General features: G+C 42.2%; 1 protein-coding gene across 1 annotated transcript in view; it reads right to left on the reverse strand.

Annotated features, from left to right (window-relative positions):
• Positions 1 to 11,288: 11,288 nt before the first annotated feature.
• The window catches only part of hecw1b (HECT, C2 and WW domain containing E3 ubiquitin protein ligase 1b), a gene marked incomplete at its 5' end in the record, with an annotated part of 34,486 nt that continues 29,724 nt past the window's right edge, over positions 11,289 to 16,050 (reverse strand). Inside the window, 6 exons of the mRNA XM_079529250.1 lie at positions 11,289 to 11,833; positions 13,178 to 13,376; positions 14,219 to 14,333; positions 14,533 to 14,679; positions 15,627 to 15,756; positions 15,914 to 16,012. Of these exons, the coding sequence (XP_079385376.1) occupies positions 11,722 to 11,833; positions 13,178 to 13,376; positions 14,219 to 14,333; positions 14,533 to 14,679; positions 15,627 to 15,756; positions 15,914 to 16,012 (802 nt within the window). The 3' untranslated portion in view covers positions 11,289 to 11,721. The remainder of the gene's footprint in view (positions 11,834 to 13,177; positions 13,377 to 14,218; positions 14,334 to 14,532; positions 14,680 to 15,626; positions 15,757 to 15,913; positions 16,013 to 16,050) is intronic.

A 16,050-nucleotide genomic window follows, 5' to 3' on the forward strand; every position in this document is an offset into this window, starting at 1 on the left:
TTTACATCATTTTTGACCATGGGCTGTAGCCCATCTCAGACGGCATACTATAGCATGCTGTTTTTCATCATTTTTGAGGATTTGAAAAAAAGACGAAAATCACTCGAGACAATGGACTATAGCCCATGGTCTCGGAGTGATTTTCGTCTTTTTCTCAAATCCTCATTTACATCATTTTTGACCATGGGCTGTAGCCCATCTCAGACGGCATACTATAGCATGCCGTTTTTCATCATTTTTGAGGATTTGAAAAAAAGACGAAAATCACTCGAGACAATGGACTATAGCCCATGGTCTCAGAGTGATTTTCGTCTTTTCTCAAATCCTTGTTTTTCATCATTTTTGACCATGGGCTGTAGCCCATTTCAGACGGCATACTATAGCATGCCGTTTTTCATCATTTTTGAGGATTTGAAAAAAAGACGGAAATCACTCGAGACAATGGACTATAGCCCATGGTCTCGGAGTGATTTTCGTCTTTTTCTCAAATCCTTGTTTTTCATCATTTTTTACCATGGGCTGTAGCCCATCTCAGACGGCATACTATAGCATGCCGTTTTTCATCATTTTTGAGGATTTGAAAAAAAGACGGAAATCACTCGAGACAATGGACTATAGCCCATGGTCTCGGAGTGATTTTCGTCTTTTTCACAAATCCTTGTTTTTCATCATTTTTGACCATGGGCTGTAGCCCATCTCAGACGGCATACTATAGCATGCCGTTTTTCATCATTTTTGAGGATTTGAAAAAAAGACGAAAATCACTCGAGACAATGGACTATAGCCCATGGTCTCGGAGTGATTTTCGTCTTTTTTTCAAATCCTCGTTTTTCATTTTTGACCATGGGCTGTAGCCCATCTCAGACGGCATACTATAGCATGCCGTTTTTCATAATTTTTGAGGATTTGAAAAAAAGACGGAAATCACTCGAGACAATGGACTATAGCCCATGGTCTCGGAGTGATTTTCGTCTTTTCTCAAATCCTTGTTTTTCATCATTTTTGACCATGGGCTGTAGCCCATCTCAGACGGCATACTATAGCATGCCGTTTTTCATCATTTTTGAGGATTTGAAAAAAATACGAAAATCACTCAAGACAATGGACTATAGCCCATGGTCTCGGAGTGATTTTCGTCTTTTTCTCAAATCCTCATTTACATCATTTTTGACCATGGGCTGTAGCCCATCTCAGACGGCATACTATAGCATGCCGTTTTCATCATCAAGACTGGGGTGGGATTGCACCCTGGACCTTTATTTTTTGGTTTGAACTTGAGTGGGGTTTGAACTCACCATCTCCCGATCATGTGGCAGCGTCGTAACACACTGAGCCACTGGGTTCAGACAATTCACACTGCTTTTTTGTTGGTTTTCTTCTTCTGAAATCGGTCTTGAAAGTAAAGACTTGAGTGGGGTTTGAACTAACCATCTCCCGATCATGTGGCAGCGTCCTAACACACTGAGCCACTGGGTCCAGACAATTCACACTGCTTTTTTGTTGGTTTTCTTCTTCTGAAATCGGTCTTGAAAGTAAAGACTAGAGTGGGGTTTGAACTCACCATCTCCCGATCATGTGGCAGCTTCCTAACACACAGAACCACTGGGTCCAGACAATTCACACTGCTTTTGTTTGTTTAGTTCTCCTGAAATTGGTCTTGAAAGTAAAGACTTGAGTGGGGGACTATAGCCCTTGGTCTTCGTCTTTTTTTCAAATCCTCGTTTTTCATTTTTGACCATGGGCTGTAGCCCATCTCAGACGGCATACTATAGCATGCCGTTTTTCATCATTTTTGAGGATTTGAAAAAAAGACGAAAATCACTCGCGACAATGGACTATAGCCCATGGTCTCGGAGTGATTTTCGTCTTTTTCTCAAATCCTCATTTACATCATTTTTGACCATGGGCTGTAGCCCATCTCAGACGGCATACTATAGCATGCCGTTTTTATCATCAAGACTGGGGTGGGATTGCACCCTGGACCTTTATTTTTTGGTTTGAACTTGAGTGGGGTTTGAACTCACCATCTCCCGATCATGTGGCAGCGTCCTAACACACTGAGCCACTGGGTCCAGACAATTCACACTGCTTTTTTGTTGGTTTTCTTCTTCTGAAATCGGTCTTGAAAGTAAAGACTTGAGTGGGGTTTGAACTCACCATCTCCCGATCATGTGGCAGCTTCCTAACACACTGAGCCACTGGGTCCAGACAATTCAAACTGCTTTTTTGTTGGTTTTCTTCTTCTGAAATCGGTCTTGAAAGTAAAGACTTGAGTGGGGTTTGAACTAACCATCTCCCGATCATGTGGCAGCGTCCTAACACACTGAGCCACTGGGTCCAGACAATTAAAACTGCTTTTTTGTTGGTTTTCTTCTTCTGAAATCGGTCTTGAAAGTAAAGACTAGAGTGAGGTTTGAACTCACCATCTCCCGATCATGTGGCAGCTTCCTAACACACAGAACCACTGGGTCCAGACAATTCACACTGCTTTTGTTTGTTTAGTTCTCCTGAAATTGGTCTTGAAAGTAAAGACTTGAGTGGGGGACTATAGCCCTTGGTCTCGGAGTGATTTTCGTCTTTTTTTCAAATCCTCGTTTTTCATTTTTGACCATGGGCTGTAGCCCATCTCAGACGGCATACCATAGCATGCCGTTTTTCATCATTTTTGAGGATTTGAAAAAAAGACGGAAATCACTCGAGACAATGGACTATAGCCCATGGTCTCGGAGTGATTTTCGTCTTTTTCTCAAATCCTCATTTACATCATTTTTGACCATGGGATGTAGCCCATCTCAGACGGCATACTATAGCATGCCGTTTTTCCACATTTTTGAGGATTTGAAAAAAAGACGAAAATCACTCGAGACAATGGACTATAGCCCATGGTCTCGGAGTTATTTTCGTCTTTTCTCAAATCCTTGTTTTTCATCATTTTTGACCATGGGCTGTAGCCCATCTCAGACGGCATACTATAGCATGCCGTTTTTCATCATTTTTGAGGATTTGAAAAAAAGACGAAAATCACTCGAGACAATGGACTATAGCCCATGGTCTCGGAGTGATTTTCGTCTTTTTTTCAAATCCTCGTTTTTCATTTTTGACCATGGGCTGTAGCCCATCTCAGACGGCATACTATAGCATGCCGTTTTTCATCATTTTTGAGGATTTGAAAAAAAGACGAAAATCACTCGAGACAATGGACTATAGCCCATGGTCTCGGAGTGATTTTCGTCTTTTTCTCAAATCCTCATTTACATCATTTTTGACCATGGGATGTAGCCCATCTCAGACGGCATACTATAGCATGCCGTTTTTCCACATTTTTGAGGATTTGAAAAAAAGACGAAAATCACTCGAGACAATGGACTATAGCCCATGGTCTCGGAGTTATTTTCGTCTTTTCTCAAATCCTTGTTTTTCATCATTTTTGACCATGGGCTGTAGCCCATCTCAGACGGCATACTATAGCATGCCGTTTTTCATCATTTTTGAGGATTTGAAAAAAAGACGAAAATCACTCGAGACAATGGACTATAGCCCATGGTCTCGGAGTGATTTTCGTCTTTTTTTCAAATCCTCGCTTTTCATTTTTGACCATGGGCTGTAGCCCATCTCAGACGGCATACTATAGCATGCCGTTTTTCATCATTTTTGAGGATTTGAAAAAAAGACGGAAATCACTCGAGACAATGGACTATAGCCCATGGTCTCGGAGTGATTTTCGTCTTTTTCTCAAATCCTTGTTTTTCATCATTTTTGACCATGGGCTGTAGCCCATCTCAGACGGCATACTATAGCATGCCGTTTTTCATCATTTTTGAGGATTTGAAAAAAAGGCGAAAATCACTCGAGACAATGGACTATAGCCCATGGTCTCGGAGTGATTTTCGTCTTTTTCTCAAATCCTCATTTACATTATTTTTGACCATGGGCTGTAGCCCATCTCAGACGGCATACTATAGCATGCTGTTTTTCATCATTTTTGAGGATTTGAAAAAAAGACGAAAATCACTCGAGACAATGGACTATATATAGCCCATGGTCTCGGAGTTATTTTCGTCTTTTTTTTAAATCCTCGTTTTTCATTTTTGACCATGGGCTGTAGCCCATCTCAGACGGCATACTATAGCATGCCGTTTTTCATCATTTTTGAGGATTTGAAAAAAAGACGGAAATCACTCGAGACAATGGACTATAGCCCATGGTCTCGGAGTGATTTTCGTCTTTTTCTCAAATCCTCATTTACATCATTTTTGACCATGGGATGTAGCCCATCTCAGACGGCATACTATAGCATGCCGTTTTTCATCATGCCGTTTTTCAATTAAAAACGAGGATTTAAAAAAAAGACGAAAATCACTCGAGACAATGGACTATATATAGCCCATGGTCTCGGAGTTATTTTCGTATTTTTTTCAAATCCTCGTTTTTAATTTTTGATCATGGGCTGTAGCCCATCTCAGACGGCATACTATAGCATGCCGTTTTTCATCATTTTTGAGGATTTGAAAAAAAGACGAAAATCACTCGAGACAATGGACTATAGCCCATGGTCTCGGAGTGATTTTCGTCTTTTTCTCAAATCCTCATTTACATTATTTTTGACCATGGGCTGTAGCCCATCTCAGACGGCATACTATAGCATGCTGTTTTTCATCATTTTTGAGGATTTGAAAAAAAGACGAAAATCACTCGAGACAATGGACTATATATAGCCCATGGTCTCGGAGTTATTTTCGTCTTTTTTTTAAATCCTCGTTTTTCATTTTTGACCATGGGCTGTAGCCCATCTCAGACGGCATACTACAGCATGCCGTTTTTCATCATTTTTGAGGATTTGAAAAAAAGACGGAAATCACTCGAGACAATGGACTATAGCCCATGGTCTCGGAGTGATTTTCGTCTTTTTCTCAAATCCTCATTTACATCATTTTTGACCATGGGATGTAGCCCATCTCAGACGGCATACTATAGCATGCCGTTTTTCATCATGCCGTTTTTCAATTAAAAACGAGGATTTAAAAAAAAGACGAAAATCACTCGAGACAATGGACTATATATAGCCCATGGTCTCGGAGTTATTTTCGTCTTTTTTTCAAATCCTCGTTTTTAATTTTTGATCATGGGCTGTAGCCCATCTCAGATGGCATACTATAGCATGCCGTTTTTCATCATTTTTGAGGATTTGAAAAAAAGACGGAAATCACTCGAGACAATGGACTATAGCCCATGGTCTCGGAGTGATTTTCGTCTTTTCTCAAATCCTTGTTTTTCATCATTTTTGACCATGGGCTGTAGCCCATCTCAGACGGCATACTATAGCATGCCGTTTTTCATCATTTTTGAGGATTTGAAAAAAAGTCGAAAATCACTCGAGACAATGGACTATAGCCCATGGTCTCGGAGTGATTTTCGTCTTTTTTTCAAATCCTCGTTTTTCATTTTTGACCATGGGCTGTAGCCCATCTTAGACGGCATACTATAGCATGCCGTTTTCATAATGTTTGAGGATTTGAAAAAAAGACGAAAATCACTCGAGACAATGGACTATAGCCCATGGTCTCGGAGTGATTTTCGTCTTTTTTTCAAATCCTCGTTTTTCATTTTTGACCATGGGCTGTAGCCCATCTTAGACGGCATACTATAGCATGCCGTTTTCATAATTTTTGAGGATTTGAAAAAAATACGAAAATCACTCGAGACAATGGACTATAGCCCATGGTCTCGGAGTGATTTTCGTCTTTTTTTCAAATCCTCGTTTTTCATTTTTGACCATGGGCTGTAGCCCATCTTAGACGGCATACTATAGCATGCCGTTTTCATAATGTTTGAGGATTTGAAAAAAATACGAAAATCACTCGAGACAAAGGACTATATATAGCCCATGGTCTCGGAGTTATTTTCGTCTTTTTTTTAAATCCTCGTTTTTCATTTTTGACCATGGGCTGTAGCCCATCTCAGACGGCATACTATAGCATGCCGTTTTTCATCATTTTTGAGGATTTGAAAAAAAGACGGAAATCACTCGAGACAATGGACTATAGCCCATGGTCTCGGAGTGATTTTCGCCATTCACACTTTTTATAATTCAGCTTACTGTGGGCACACATGCTGGAACTTTTTACTTTGAAATGTTTTGAAGTTTCTGAGTTATTTAACTTAAACGCCCAATGCATTCTCAATGGCAATAGCACAAACTTTGGCATGCTACTAGTCCTACATACTTACACCTAGAAACACCATTCAAACCTATTTAGGTTCATCCTATGGTGGACATTTTTGCCTGAAAAGGAATCTTTGAAATGTTTCATAGTTTTAGAAATATAGTGCTTTCAAATTTGAGAAATTTATAATGGGGCTCAATGGCAGCTCTATGGCATGTCAAAAAGTCACTTTCACCTAGAAACTCCATTCACACTTTTTATAATTCAGCTTACTGTGGAGACACATGCTGGAACTTCTTACTTTGAAATGTTTTGTAGTTTCTGAGTTATTTACCTTAAACGCCCAATGCATTCTCAATGGCAATAGCACAAACTTTGGCATGCTACTAGTCCTACATACTTACACCTATAGAAACCTCATTCAAACCTATTTAGGTTCATCTTACGGTGGACATGTTTGCCTGAAAAGGAATCTTTGAAATGTTTCATAGTTTTAGAAATATAGTGCTTTCAAATTTGAGAAATTTACAATGGGGCTCAATGGCAGATATTGGCACGTCAAAAAAGCACTTTCACCTAGAAACTCCATTCACACTTTTTATAATTCAGCTTACTGTGGAGACACATGTTGGAACTTTTTACTTTGAAATGTTTTGTAGTTTCTGAGTTATTTAACTTAAACGCCCAATGGCAATAGCACAAACTTTGGCATGCTACTAGTCCTACATACTTATACCTAGAAACCCCATTCAAACCTATTTAGGTTCATCTTACGGTGGACATGTTTGCCTGAAATGGAATCTTTTAAATGTTTCATAGTTTTAGAAAGATAGTGCTTTAAAATCTGAGAAATATGGTGGTCAATGGCAGATTTTGGCACATCAAAAAATGATGATTTTAACCAGCACCCTCCTACTAGGAGTGTGTTGGGTTTGAACCAGCACACTTCTACTAGGAATTATACAGATATCATCTGATTTATCCACTGGGCACACAGTTCAGCTGGAATTTCCGGGCTACTTGAAGTAAGTGTGTAAAGGAAAGCTTCCCTGTAAAGAGTTGAGTGGGGTTTGAACCCATCATCTCCAGATCATGGAGTCAGCATCCTAACTCAGTGACCGACTTTGGAAAATTGGGGAAAAAAAACAAAACAAAAACAGGAGATTTGTCTATCGTTTGTTGTGCTGTTGCTCATCTATAATGTCTATGAACCACAGTGGAAACAAGCCTCCGTCAGTGTCCACGCTGGCGAGTTGTCTATAGTGGTAACTGGTAACACACCAACAGCTTGACAGGGCCACTTTGAGGGCAGCAGAGTCATCCCAGTCCATCATTGTAGTATGTGATATCAGTCCTGCTTCACCCTGTCTTGCAATATATGTAAATGATTAAAATAAAATATAAACAATATACAAATCATGGGGTACATTTCTTGACCCCACCTGATTGAAACTTTTATTCAGTTTGTACAATGGATACATTTCAAACACCGACATCCACAAACATGTAGAAACACAAACTTTCGGCCATAGTAGGCCTTCATCAGGTGATATGGCCAAGTCCCTGTTTGATGGAGAGGTTTATTATGTGGGTGGTGATTGGAGCTATGGAGATTGCTGAGTCTCTGAGAAATTTGGAGGGAATATTATCATGACCAGTGGCCTTGTTGGGTTGCAGGTTGCTGGTTACCATTACCAGTTTAAAATTGTCTTTACAAACTTGATCTGCTTGATCATACTACAGTGTCACACAAAAGCATCAGATCAATAAGCTTGAGGCGCGTCGTGAAGCGACAAGTTTTGAGCTTGTCGATCTGCTATTTTTGCTATTCTTTGAGGTGCCCTAGCCCCTCCTATGTCCAGCTTTGACGGTTTGTGTAAACATAAAAATTATCGTAACACAAACATTGAATGCCATTGACAATGAATGGCCAGTTTTGAGTGTTTGTGCAAACACGAACATTGAATGCCATTGACAATGAATGGTCAGTTTTGAGTATTTGTGCAAACACGAACATTGAATGCCATTGACAATGAATGAGTGTATAGCGCCACCAGGAGGCAGATTTTTGCAAAACACATTTCTTGATATTACTCCTACACAGTGCCGAATCAACCCCTCCGAGGGCCCCGGAGCTATACCAAATCAAAAGGTCCCATGCATGCGCAATTCGCGCACGTGCATGTGATTTGAGGGCGCGTAACACAGGACAGGATGTAGGAGGGCTGTTGGCAGTTCAGAAACCCGTCCACCAGTGACATCATCGATGGGGAATCCAAGCTAATCTAACTGCAGGCTTTCTAGTCCTGAAAAGTTGCATTGCGAAAATGGAAGCCATCGTTCTCACGATTATACAAATCTAAACGTTTTTGTAAAAAATCTGCCTAACGATGATGTCACTGGTGGACGGGTTTCTGAACTGCCCACAGCCCTCCTATGAGACACAGACTGAGTAGAAAGAAATGTTGTCATTTTATCATGATTATTAGTGAGGACCTATATGAAGCTAGGTTGAAAAGTGGTGAAGTGGTCCTTTAAGATCCAGTAAATTCCATTGTTAATCCGGGCCTGCTCCTACAGATTTTGTCCAAACATCACGCAAATCGCGGTACTCATGATCTAATCCTTAGCTAACATTAATAGCATGTAAAGTTTACACAAAACAAAATGCCTCAAATCATAAACCCAGTGTTCGATTGCAGTGAACTTGCACGCACATTCCCATTCAGCAGCTGAGGAAGACAAGCCACCCTTTTCACATGGATTTAGATTTTGTCCAAACAAACATCATGCAAATCGGTACACATTATCGCTACTAGTCATGTGATCAAGCCAGATCTGTCTGATTTTTCATATTACATCCTGATTGGAGATTTTCGATCCTTATTGTGTTATGTTACATACTCTGCCTTTAAATAAGATGATCTTTCTGGAACCAACAAAAAAAAAATCCGTTCCAGTTGGCACCTTTCTTTCTCCGTGTGTACAAAGTATTTAAAGGACATAAATCTGTCACTCAGTCCCAGCAGTATAATATGATGACAGGATGTATTTAAAAACGCCCGCCCTCCCCTCCATTAAAACGTGGCCTCCTGGTGTCAACGCGGTCTCTGGGATTTGATTGATGTCCTGGAGGTTCAGGCGAGGGCCATGAGGGTTTCACATGATGTCATCAGTTTGCGCCAGAGGGAAGAATTTGACCTGTGACCTGTGGGGAGGGGGGAGAGAGGGGGTCTCCCCGGCGTAGTGACAGGTGGTGACAGGTGGTATTTCCATACTTCTATAGGCTCTGGTTGCTACCCGAACGCAACTATTTATGGGACTCGTGCCTCTCGCCCCTCAGATTTGATCGTGGTGCAATGTCCCCCAACCTCCTAAATAAGGACATAATACGGGTCAACGGTATTCCTTGAATACCGTATGTCTAATATAAGTTGAATGTATAACGAAAGGAGTTTGAAAGGAGCCAACACTGTGGCTGCCGTGAGCCGAAGTGCCACTTCGCTCAATCGGAAGCCACAGTTTTGGGGTCATTTGGTTTTATCGTGCATACAACTTGCGTATATTTTACCTTTCACTTGCAATGATTACATATAAGTACTTTTATGTTGTGCCAAAGCTCCACCTACTGTGTTGCGTTGCTTTTTTCGTCGGAAACCATGAAAAAGGACATACTGTACTATAATATGTCAGTTTTCATTATTTTCATAATGTTCTTTTATCGTCTAAAACCATGAAAAAGGACATAATACTATAGTATACTAGTAGTATACAATAGGTCCACTGACAGTGAAAACGTCATACTGGAGTCAAAACAGCCATCTACCAGGATATAACCCTAATAACAGCACGCGGAAGCCACGTAGTCGGAATGGCGGTGTGTCAGAATGCCACTCTGTTCCCTACTTATAGACAGGCCGCTCTCTACTGTTGAAGATTCCATAATGTACATTGATGATATAAAGTATTCTTGTACTTGTTTATAGGAACTTGGAAGTTTAGGTGTGTTTACCTGGTTGGACTTCCTCCATGCCCGACATCACAAAACTGCTCGACTAAATGTTGAGGCCAGGGTACATTTACCTGTTCAAACACCCATTTTCTCCCCTATGACAATGCCAAGTCATATCATAAGGGCTGTTTTACATATTATTTGCATATCCAGAATTTTTCATTATCTGTTACCCTGCCTTCAACCTTTTAAACATGGTGTGACAATACTGACTTTTCGCAGAAAAGTGCAGCTTGACAAGCTACACTGAGGGACTCTGTTCAACCATATATAGGGTTTAAGTGTCTCAACTCTGACTTCTTGTTGGATGTTAAACTGCTCTAAGGTTTCACTGTCGTTGACAGGTTGCGTCATCCATTGAATCATCCATCCTATAGGGACTTTAAGCAACGACGGCTATGGCAGTCCGCTCCGGCAACCGGAAATGGATCAGTGCTCGATACATAAACCTATTGCCGTCGCAGCCCTTTCTACTACGGCACTTACATGTAGTGTCTACAACGTCATGTCATAACCATGTTTATTGAAATTATAGCTGTCATACATTTACACCGATTGCTCCATCACCTCTCTTATGCTGTGTAATGTGTTGGCAACTTGGCATGCTCTGAATGAAGAAATAACACTAACACCATATGTCATATTAACAATGTTTATTAAAACGGTTTTAGAATAATACAGATTGCTCCAGCACCTTCCTCTTTCCACTGCTGATCATGGCCAGCGCATGTAAGAATTAAGCAATACCGCGCGACGGGGTGTATTTAAAAAAAATGATGTGTTTATGTTTGACACATGCTGCATAGACGCGTCACCATCGGAACGAACCCGCCGCCGACGGCTGTTTGCTTAACGATTTTGACTGCTACGGCGATTGCGTCATAGCCGCCGTACTTCCGCCTAGCGGAGCCGTCCTGAAAACAGTCGTTGCTTAAAGTCCCTAGTACTGAGTAACAGCTGCAACACCCCAGCAATCACACACAGCCCCTGCAACACCCCAGCAATCACACACACAGCCCCTGCAACACCCCAGCAATCTCACTGGGTTGGTAAGTCGCTCAGCATCACAGACAAACAAGACTTTCTCAAGGTTGGTGTTTAATATTGTGTCTCGACTTCATGCGAAATTCAGCTCTCAATCTGGAGAAGCCGTGATTTACAGGTTTGTCACGTCTTTTGTGAAGAATGGACATTCTGAATGTACAACTGTCTTGAGGTGCAACGCAAACAAAATGCAATAAGAAAACATCTTCAGTCAAGCTGACTGGCTACTTCCAGCAAGTGAGAGTAAGAGTGGACTAGCATTGTCTCTGTGTGGTTTGGTAGTGCAGCTCCATCACAGTGACGATTCACATGGAGAATGTGCTGTGCCTGTGACTCTGCATGCCACCCTGGGGACACCAGCACTGTGACTCTGGTTTAGCTCACATCAGTTCAGCACAATTTGTTTTATTTCAGGACAACTCACTGATACAATTTCGCGTGACAGTTTGTGTGTGTGTGTGTGTGTGTGTGTGTGTGTGTGTGTGTGTGTGTGTGGAGATGCTACTCCAGTCCAAAGGTACTGGTCTCTTCCACGGCGGTAAGCAGTTTGTCATACAGCATGGTGTATGACGGATAGGGAGGCAGGTCCAGACGATTGAAACACGTGTGAGCCCTAAAAAGCACACACACACACACACACACACACACACACACACACACACACACACACACACACACACACACACACACACACACACACACACACACACACACACACACACACACACACACACACACACACACACACACACACACACACACACACACATTATTATTTTTACATTCTCATAAACAACACACAATGAAGGCCATGATGTTGCCCCTTCTGTTTGGCCTTTCTGTCCCTCAAAAGATCCAATACACTCTGAGGCCGCATGTGACCATGATGCCCCGCCCACACTGCCCCAGCTGATTTCACCGTTTTCTACCGTTTTCTACATCTGTCCACTTAAACCCCAGCACATCAAATGATGGATTTGTCTATAACATTCCTACCACATCTAAACATTGTTCTATAACATTCCTACCACATCTAAACATTGCGGGGAAAAAAGAAGATCAACTACGTAGTCATACTTTTATCCTGTAGTTTTATCCTGTAGTTTTATCCTATAGTTTTATCCTATACAGTAGGTGCTCAATGGAGGTGCAGAAAAAGTTTAAAAAGTCGGCTGGTGCTTCAAAGATCAAAGGGACTGAAATGCTGAAGAAAGGGCATACTTGCCCTGATGAAGACTCCTTTGTTAGTTGAAACATGTTGGCGTTTTAACATTATTAATAAAGTACCTTGATCCACCCTCTCCTAATTTTTATACTTTTTTGAGTACAAATTGTCCTATTGTTTCCTACCAACAGTCCTACAGTCATTAGTCCGACACCCTACCCAAAACACTAACCTACAGTAAGCCTAACCGCACGCGGAAGCCATGTGTGATTTCTAACCCGCCACGGGTTCGTTTTAACCCGCCACACATGTTGGGAGCCACAGGTGATTTTTAACCCACCACAGGTGATTTTTAACGCGCCCCAGGTGATTTTTAACCCGCCCCAAGTTAGTTTTAACCCGCTCCAAGTTCGTTTTAAGTAACCCAACATGCATGTGGGGTTGTCGGACTCACGACTGTAGGACTGTTGGTACAGTATGTCTAACCAACGTACAGTATACACCACCAAGAACACAATCTCCAATTGTTTCTACCAAACCCTCAAAATGCTGTGAGCTTTTCAATTTTTGGATGATGAAATGGTTTGGTTGTGACATGTTGTAGTCAGTTAGTAGCATAGTGTTTTAACATGTAAGCCCTTTAATTTGAAGAAATGTATGATTTTTGCATACCATCATGTTTTGTGGGGCAGTCAGCGCCGTGCCCATTCCTATATCCGGCCCTGGTTTCGACAACATTGAAACACTGTCACACTTTGTTACTGACTTTTCTTTACCCCACAATAATCTGACCTGGGTAGTGCGGTGGTCTTGCCCCACTTCTCTATGCAGAAGCGCCGCAGTCCGTTGGACCCTCGTAGAGCACTGAAGCCATCGTAGGGAACGCTGGACGTCCCCGTCACGAACTGGAGGAGCCTCAGCCGCTGCTCGTTGTTGAAGCGCTCCACCGCCCCCCAGAACCAGCGGATCACGATGTGGCCGTCATGGTAACCTGTGTACAACAATATATTCTATAGAGTTTCCCAAACACTGGGTTGGGACCATAGACTGGGACCCTTATGTGTGTTGCAAACCAATTTTTCTGGGTCACAAATATATATAGTTTAAGTTTTAAAAGATATTTTTTTAAAGAGATAAAATAAATAATAAAAAAAAATAATAATAATCTAACATTTTTCAAAACAATGTCATAAATAAATACAGAAATCAAAGACTAAATAAATAACGCTGAAGAAGAAGTAGTGAAAAAAATAGGGGGGGGGGGGGCACAGTGGTGCAGTCGCTAGCGTTGTCTCCTCACAGCTAGAAGGTCCCGGGTTTAATTCCCACCGAGGACGCTGTGGGCACTGGGAGCGTGTAATCTCCTCCACGTCATCAGCGCCCATACCTTAGGTGTGGTTGGCAAAAGGGCTTTTCTGAGTGGAGCGAATTCTCCCCGTGTCCCCTGTAGTGTTACCCTCACAAAAAATGATGGACCCATTAATTCATGTATCAATCAATGTATGATAAAGTAGGGTATGTTTCTAGGGCTTCTACTGGTGTTTCTAGGGCTTCTACTGGTTCTGCCGAGTGAAGACCCGCCCTCGCTGTGGTTGCAGCCAATAGCAGTCATTTCATTTCGGGACTGGAAGTTCAAAGATGGCGGATTTCAATTCACAGAAAAAGTAGCTTCAAAACAGTTTGTAGAAACCAATGGGGCTCCCTCTGTCCATACATTTTACAGTCTATGAGACAGACAGACAGACAGACAGACAGACAGACAGACAGACAGACAGACAGACAGACAGACAGACAGACAGACAGACAGACAGACAGACAGACAGACAGACAGACCTCCTCGATACTCTGTGTTGTTCCTCCAGTCGGTCAGGTCGATCTCGGCGGTGCCGGCGATGACCAGCTCCAACTCCCTGGCGTCGAACACTGAAACCATCCTGCTGTCAATCACCTGGACAACACACACATAACACACGTTAACACACACACATCAACATATATATATATATATATATATATATATATATATATATATATATATATATATATTACTATAATTGTGAGGACATTAACAGTTTAGGAAGGCCATTTTAGGAATGGCCTGAATTTCTTTAAAAAAAAATTACAAAATTGCGCACACATGTACGTACCTCATAGAAGCCCCTGACCAGTGCCTCGGTCTGCTGGACCACACCCCTCTCCACTCTCCATTTGACCATCCGGTCGATGTACTCCTTCTTGTTCTTCTCCGTTACGTTGATGTTGGCCCCGCCCCCCTTCAGCTCTCTCTCTGTCACCTGGAAGACAACACATCTGTCACCTACGAGACAAAACATCTGTCACCTGGAGGACAAAACATCTGTCACCTACGAGACAAAACATCTGTCACCTGGAAGCAAAACATCTGTCACCTGGAGGACAAAACATCTGTCACCTACGAGACAAAACATCTGTCATCTAGGGGACAAAACATCTGTCACCTACGAGACAAAACATCTGTCACCTAGGGGACAAAACATCTGTCACCTGGAGGACAAAACATCTGTCACCTGGAAGCAAAACGTCTGTCACCTGGAGGACAAAACATCTGTCACCTGGAAGACAAAACATCTGTAACCTGGAGGACAAAACATCTGTCACCTACGAGACAAAACATCTGTCACCTGGAAGACAAAACATCTGTAACCTGGAAGACAAAACATCTGTCACCTGGAGGACAACACATCTGTCACCTAGGAGACAAAACATCTGTCACCTACGAGACAAAACATCTGTCACCTGGAGGACAAAACATCTGTCACCTGGAAGACAAAACATCTGTCACCTGGAGGACAACACATCTGTCACCTGGAAGACAACACATCTGTCACCTGGAAGACAAAACATATGTCAAAACATATGTCATATACAAGATGCATCTTTCACCTAGATAAAACATACAGTATCTGCCCATATGGGCTGATATTGATATTGCATAATATTGGCTGACTGGAAACACCAGTGGGTCTCAAAGGTGTGGTCCAGGTACACTAATGGTTCCTTGAGGGGGTTCCAAATGGCCCCTTACGGGTGTGTAACTCTGAGAGTGTACACATGGAACCATGGTTCCATGTGTACACTCTCAGAGTTAGAGAACTGTAAGGGTCCATTTGGATCCATTGTGTACACTGTCAGAGTTACAGACCTGTAAGGGTCCATTTGGTTCCATGTGTACACAGCTGACATAGAGAGACGGTGCACTGACCTGTCCAAACACCTCCTCGTTGACAGTGAAGGTCAGCTCAAGGACGTCAGTGATGTCGTTGTCCTTCATCCACTGCAGGGACTGATGGAACTCCTCATCCAGGTACTCCAGGTCACTGAGATCTGTAGCTCTGCACGCAAACACATTTTGTTTATAATTTTTTGTCCTCACAAGTGTGCGTTAGTGAGCATATCTGCATGTGTGTGTGTGTGTGTGTGTGTGTGTGTGTGTGTGTGTGTGTGTGTGTGTGTGTGTGTGTGTGTGTGTGTGTGTGCGTGCGTGCTTACAGTCTGAGCAGTGCCTTATAGAAAGGCCTGGTGAAGAATGCATCCAGCAGGTACTGATGGATCAGAGCCAATCCCAGAATACGACCACTGAAACGGAACCTAAGACACACACACACACACACACACACACACACACA

Source organism: Electrona antarctica, assembly GCF_951216825.1.
Source record: "Electrona antarctica genome assembly, chromosome: 19".
NCBI lineage: Eukaryota > Metazoa > Chordata > Actinopteri > Myctophiformes > Myctophidae > Electrona > Electrona antarctica.